The sequence below is a fragment of the Cetorhinus maximus genome, chromosome 30 (assembly GCF_964194155.1).
Source record: "Cetorhinus maximus chromosome 30, sCetMax3.hap1.1, whole genome shotgun sequence".
NCBI classification, from domain to species: Eukaryota; Metazoa; Chordata; class Chondrichthyes; order Lamniformes; family Cetorhinidae; genus Cetorhinus; species Cetorhinus maximus.
Window position 1 is genome coordinate 22,688,074 of NC_135908.1, and position 6,897 is coordinate 22,694,970.

The 6,897-nt window shown below is 50.4% G+C and overlaps 1 protein-coding gene across 4 annotated transcripts in view; it reads right to left on the reverse strand.

Annotated features, from left to right (window-relative positions):
- Positions 1-2,860: 2,860 nt before the first annotated feature.
- The window catches only part of LOC144670140 (annexin A2-like), a 31,906-nt gene continuing 27,869 nt past the window's right edge, over positions 2,861-6,897 (reverse strand). For all 4 annotated transcript variants that reach the window (XM_078532605.1, XM_078532606.1, XM_078532607.1 and 1 more), the window contains exons 11-13: positions 6,011-6,066; positions 5,786-5,905; positions 2,861-3,401 (exon numbers count right to left, since the gene is read on the reverse strand). In XM_078532605.1, the coding sequence (XP_078388731.1) occupies positions 3,342-3,401; positions 5,786-5,905; positions 6,011-6,066 (236 nt within the window). In that variant the 3' untranslated portion in view covers positions 2,861-3,341. The remainder of the gene's footprint in view (positions 3,402-5,785; positions 5,906-6,010; positions 6,067-6,897) is intronic.

Sequence of the window (6,897 nt, forward strand, 5' to 3'; positions counted from 1 at the left end):
TGACAGGGATGAGGGTGAAGAGGTCCTCATAGGCGACGATGATGGGGATGAGGCCCTTACACTGGCCAGACGAGGCAAGCACACTAGGGAGGCCCTCATAACTGCTAGATTTGTGGAAGATGATGACAACATGCAGTGAGGTGACCTCATTGATCCTCACATTACATCTGTGAATGTTTGGCTCCAGTCTGCCTTATGGCAGCGTGAATACCCTTTGTGAGAATTCTCCTGTCATAGAGATGCAGTGGAGGCCCCAATAGTTGCTCAATTGCAGGAGGAAGATGATGAAATGCAGTGAGGACACTCCATAGACCTTCACATAACCTCTGAGAATGCCTGACTCCTGTCTGACTGAGGGCAACTCACTTGCGCTCTGTGATCAGGGTCATATCATAGAGACGCAGCCATGAAACTTTAGTAGCATCTGATCCTTTGTCCACTTTAAACACCTGAGCCCTTCAGGAGCACAGTGTCACTGATTACAGATGCTGAAGAGATGGGGGCCAGTCCCACCTTAAAGGTGCTGAGAGCACACAGAGAGAATGACGGAACTCTGTGGTGCCTGCCCACGACATTCTGGCAGCAATGCCAAGCACCATCAAGGTGCAGGCATCAGTAATGTGTCCAGGGAGTGTGAGGCTGGACCATCACTGTGGTCTGAAGGCTGCACAAAGCACAGGGAAGAGGCCCTGGACTGAGACACCTGCTTTTATCTTGTGCAGAAAGGCTTCACATCTGAGCGACACAAACACTGCTCATCAGAACAAGGAGCCATAGGCAGGGAGAGATTCTTGGGAGTTTATTGATAATAGTGAAAAGTATGTACAAGTGATTAACACATGCCCAGGCTGTGCAACTAATTCTTCTTAACTTTCCTAACACTGCCGTTACATCTTGGTGCTCCCCAGCCATCCACAGCGGAGGTGGAGACAGCCTGCTGACTGCTACACCCTGTCTGTGATGAAATTGGCGGGCATCCTCTGGAGGGCCGAGACCTGGAGGGCCCCGGCCTGCTTTTAGGGTCCTGCTGTGTGGCAGTGACACCCGCCTCGGCCTGTGAAGCTGGAGCTGCTGGGGTCACAGGAAGAGGGGATTCGGATGGGCCGGACACTCCCAGAGTCACCTGGGTGGATGGTCCCGGGGCGGGGGTACACCTGCTGATCCTCCTCCCTATGGGTGCCCGAGGGCCCCTGGCTGAATCCTTGAGGAGAAGAGGAAGCTGGAGTGAGATCGAGCTGCTCCACACCCCTCTCACGTACACACTGTTGGAGGCCAACTATGGCATCAGCGATGGAGTTGAGCCCGTGCATCAGTGCAGGAGCGATGTCCTGGACCAAGGTCTCCATAGTGGTCGCCACTCTACCAGTGTTGACCTCGGTGCGTTGCAATGCCGGCGCTATCACCTCAGAGTGAAGGTGGACGGGTTCCTCCATCGTGCTTTGCAATCTGAGGAGTGCAGTGGACATCCCTTCCTGATGTTCCCGAGCTTGCCTTTGCAGCTCCAGCAACTGTGACATGACCGAGTCCAGAGGCTCCTCATCTCACTCAGACTCAGCAACGTTCTGGTCTCCAGCAGCTCCTCCGAGTGCCGGGGACCTGGGAAGTCCCTGCCTCCGTCTGCTGTGGATCAGACTGTGCGATGTGCTCACCAGATTGTGATCCCGAGGCTACTCTAAAGCTCGGTCCCACCAAGGTGTGTGTCTCTGCGTTGGTGGAGGGTGTAGGTGAGCGCTGTGATGGGACTTCAGGGAGGGTGCCTCCAGATTCCTCTTCAGAGGTTTCTTTGGGGTTTGATTGGAGGCCCTGGGAAGAGGACTCCGTCAGCTATTTCCCAGATGTGCCTGCGGAAGCAAGGGTTGTCTGATGGATGTCGCACTGCTGGATCCTCACTTGGTAGAGCAGTGTCAACCTCACCATCAGCACAGGAACGGTCCAGATCCTCACAGGCCAGTTGGATGGTTCAATTTTCAAAGCCCATGAGGATCTTAATTCCAGGCATTCCTCCACCGGTCTGCGACCCCTCCCTTTTGTTTGTGTGCCAGCTTGTCCTGCATGGTTAGAGATGGGGAGAGTGTATCAGGACGCCTGCCAGACCAGATGATAAGTATGTCTGGCCTGTGTGGGTGGTGAGTGGTCCCATGGACGGGATGAGGACAATGACGGTGAGTGTGAGAGAGTGAATAGTGATGTCCCTTGAACAGACAGTGAGTGAGGGCCCTGTGGGTGTGTGACGGGTTTGTGAGTGTGTGAGTTGAGAGTGATGAGAGGAGCGACTTACCCTGGCAGAACGGAGATCATTCATCCTCTTGCGGCACTGGGTGGCTGTCCTCTTTTGAAGGGCGTTGGCGCTGACCACCACTGCCACTGCCTCCCAAGCCAGATTGGTGAGGTTGCTGCCCATCCTGCAGCCAGAGCTGGGGTAGAGGATATCACGGTGAGCCTCCATTTTGTCAGAAAGGCACCTGAGGGACGTGTCACTGAACCTGGGGGCTGCAGTCTTTTTGCCTTTCAGGGCCATGTCTCCTGTGCAGCAGTTATGGGCTGGGAGCTCAGAGAGGTGAGTGCGCAGCTGGATTTTAAATATGGCGCCCAGTGTACGGAAGCGGCAAGGTGATGGCGCGGCGGGCGAGTGAGAGCCCGCTCGCCGTGGAAATGGCGTGTTTCCCGCGAATGCATAATTAATGCGGCGGGTGTGGGAGGATACGGCGTGAGAAGCCACCATTGCAGCCAGCGGGTGAGATGCCATTTACCTGCCCGCTACCACACCCAGTGCCAATCTGGGGCAATTCCACCCGTAGTGTTTTTAATTCCCTCGTGTGCAATGTGCAAATAAACTCAAAAGCGTTTGTCATTTCAGAGATTGTGTTATAGTAATCTTCCAATTTCTTTATTTCGTATAAAAAGACATTCTGGCTTGAAAGCAGATGCATTTCCTGACTAAGTACTGTACTGTACAAAAACACTTTATATGTTTGTGCTGAGAATATCTCATCCTGCAAATCTCTTGCCTTGAGTTATGAGCAGAAAACCTGTTGGATCCATTTGACCTGTAACCTCAAAACCAGCACACAGAGGCTCAGGAAATGGTGAGGCTCAACCTCAAAGCTGAATTTCCAGTTAGCAACAGTTCATCTATCTGCAGCTATTCGAAGATTTACTGATTTACGACAGAGAATTTTCAAGCACAATCTTGTCAGGGTATACTATTCCAATACTTGACTGACACAAACACAACGAGGAAGGTTAAGTGGTTCAATCTGACAGGGTCTCCATGCAGCTCTATTTCTTCTAGTTAAAAGCAGGGTGGCACAGAACTGCTATTCCCGACTGTGACGACGCGGTTAATCGTCACCCCCGCACAGAGCCAGCAGAACGCGCTGGTAATCGCCCTTTGTCGAAGCCTAAAACAGAAAGATAAGCACCAGTTACACACAGCTGATCAGCTAATGCCTGTAGGGTTGAGACGTATACACACGCATGTTAATGAAACGCGGGACACTGCAGCTGCTGGGAGCCTGAAATTAAAACAGAAAAAAGGCTGGGAAATACTCAGCAGGTCAGGCAACATCTGTGGAGACAGAAACAGAGTTAATCCTTCAGGTCTGTGACCTTTCATTGGAACAGGGGAAAGTTAGAAATGTTATAGCTTTTGAGCAAGGGGTGGATGGGACAAGGACGAAACACGCTGACATCTCTGTCCTCAGCCTGCTGCACTATTCCAGTGAAGCTCAGCGTAAACTTGAGGAACACCACCTCATCTTTCAATTAGGCACTTAACAGTCTTCCAGACTCAACATTGCGTTTAACAATTTCAGACCATAATCTCTGCTCCATTTTGTTTCCTTTTCTTTGCTTGTTTTGTTTTTTTTTCTTTCAGACATCAGCACACCAGCTCTCGACACAGCTCTTTCTTGTCCCATCACCATTCTCTTTGACCCTGGAAGACAAACTCTTCTGTCATTCAATCTCTCCTGATTTCCACCCTATCACAGGCCTTCCTTTTGCCCTTGTCCCACTCACCCCCTTGCTCAAAACCTATTAGATTTCTAACTTATCTCAGTTCTGATGAAAGGTCACAGTCCTGAAACGTTAACTCTGTTTCTCTCTCCGCAAGTACTGCCCGACCTGCTGAGCTTTTCCATCATTTTCGGTTTTATTACATATATAACTGGCTTTAACACAGGGAGTGAGTGGTCCTGCTGAAATTCCCACTTCACCAGCACTGAGCTCCCTTCACAAAAGAACCACAGCTTTACTCAGGGGTTCAGTAATGCAGTTCATAAAAAAAATAGACAACACAGGCCATGATACTGTCACAGAGCATATATGTTCAGGTGAGTGATTAAATAGACATCTCTCTTTCCAGATCTTACACGTTTTCAGTGTGAACATCCTGAACTGCAGCTTTTTTGCATTTTCAATTACAAAACAAGATTTACCAAATACAACAATAACTCTTTAACAATAACTTCCAGTTAAATACCATTCCTTTGCAAAGATTATGAAAATTGAATGCATAAAAAATATGGAAGTAAATGAGGAATATGTCTTGCTGGAGTGCCTGAAATCGCCATCATTAAGTGAGCTTCTGCTTATATACACTGCTTGTTGTACACACATCTGGTATATACACTGTCCAGTATGCACACTGCTTGGTACACACAAACCACCAGGTACACACACTGCGTGGCACACACACTGCCCAGTACCCACACACTGTCCTGTATGCACACACCGCGCGGTACATACACATGGCCCGGCAGGCACACCACCCGGTGCACACTGCCCAGTATGCCCACCATCTGTACACACTGCTCGGTACACACATACCACCCGGTACACACACACCACTCAGTGCGTACACACTGCCTGGTACACGCACACTGCCCCGCACGCGCACATTGCCCTGCATACACACACTGCCCAGTACACACACACCACCGCCTGGTACGCATACACCACCGCCTGGTACGCACACACTGCCTGGCACACACACATGACCTGGCATGCACACACCACCCTGCCTGGTTTGTACACATGGCCTGGCGTGCGTACACTGCCTTGTATGCACACACTGCACGGTACCCACACACTGCCCAATACGCACACATTGCTCCGTATGCACACACCGCCTGGTATGCACACACTGCCGGCATACACACACCACCCGGTACGTACATATGACCCAGCATGTAGACACCACCCTGCCTGGTTTGTACACATGGCCTGGCGTGCGCACACTGCCCTGTATGCACACACTGCCCGGTACGCACACATGGCTCAGCATGCACATCACCTAGTACACAACACCCTGTACACACACACTGACTGGTACGCACACACCCCACCCGGTACATGCACATGGCGTGGTATGCACACCACCATATAGACACTCCCCCCAGTACGCACACACCACCCGGCGCACACACGGCTGGTACGCACACACACCACCTGATATATACACACCGCCTGCATGCACACTGCCCAGTATGTACACAGTCTGGTATGAACACCACCGGGTAGACATCACCCGATACACACACCGTCAGATGTAGGCAGTTTTATCTAGAAATACTATTCATATCCAACCATGTTAAGTGTTCCAGGGTGTAGTAAACTCCCCCAGTAATCTCTAAAAAAGATGTGGCAACATGGGTAAGTAGATAGGTGGTTATGAAGGTAGGTAGGTCAGGTGGTTGGATGTAGGTGGGTAGGTGGTGAGGTAGTTAGGTCGGTGGTAGTTCAGTAGTTCAATAGGCAGGTTGCTAGATCAATAGATACTTACTGTTATATATTGGTGCAGAGATTTGCCAGTTTTCTTCTTGAACTCTCTCCTGATGTACTGCAGGTCGATTTCGGAGCGAGACACCAAGATCCTGGTTAACACATCCTTCTTCACATCTTTCTATAGAGAATACATTTTAGGTTAGTTTCCATTCCTCCTGTAATGTCAGGGAAAGCCCTGGAGCATAAAGTTTGCACAGATGTTGCACAAGTGGAGACCCTTTACCTGCATCAGGGATAACTTGTCAGCGAAAAACTCCGGGGTGCTCTGGATACATTGGACTGTAAGCAGAGAGAGAAATGAGGCCATTAACAGCTCAGTCTGAACCAGTTTCAGGGAAACATCTTGATCAGAAGGATTAGCTGGACATCTAGACAAGCTTGTTCCCATCAGAACCTGTACAGGAATCCATGTTTCAGTGCTGAGCACTCTCAAAGACTCTGCTTTACTGCAGCTGTTTCTATTGGTCAGTTCACTTTGTGATGAGGCAGGCTATTGGATGTCTCAGGAGCTGCCCCCATGTTTACCAGACACCAGGAGCCAACTTGCTCCTCACGTGGGCAGTGAGCTTCACGCTAGGACCTCGATGCTGACACTCGCACGAGAAGGTTAACAAATCGAGACCTGTCATTCAGCCCCTCGAGCCTGTTACAAGGAACAGGAGGAGGCCATTCAGCCCCTTTGAATCTGTAACACAGGAACAGGAGGAGGCCATTCAGCCCCTCACACAGGAACAGGAGGAGGCCATTCAGCCCCCTTGAGTCTGTCACACAGGAACGGGGGAGTCCATTTAACCCCCTCAAGCCTGTTACACAGGAAGAGGAGGAGGCCATTCAGCTCCTCGAGCATGTTACATGAGAATAGGAGGAGGCCATTCAACCCATCAAACCTGTTACACACAAGGAGGCCAATCCACCAATCGAGATTGTTCCACTGTCATCCATTTGGACCATGGGTGATCTATATTTAAGCTCCACCCACCTGGCACTGTCTCCAAAGCGCAGAGCTAGGTGTTGACATGTCCCACACTTCAAGGCAGGTTGGAGAAAGACACAATGAGAGTCAAATCTCACCCGCAGAAACACTGCTCTAAAATGTGAACTCTTTCACCT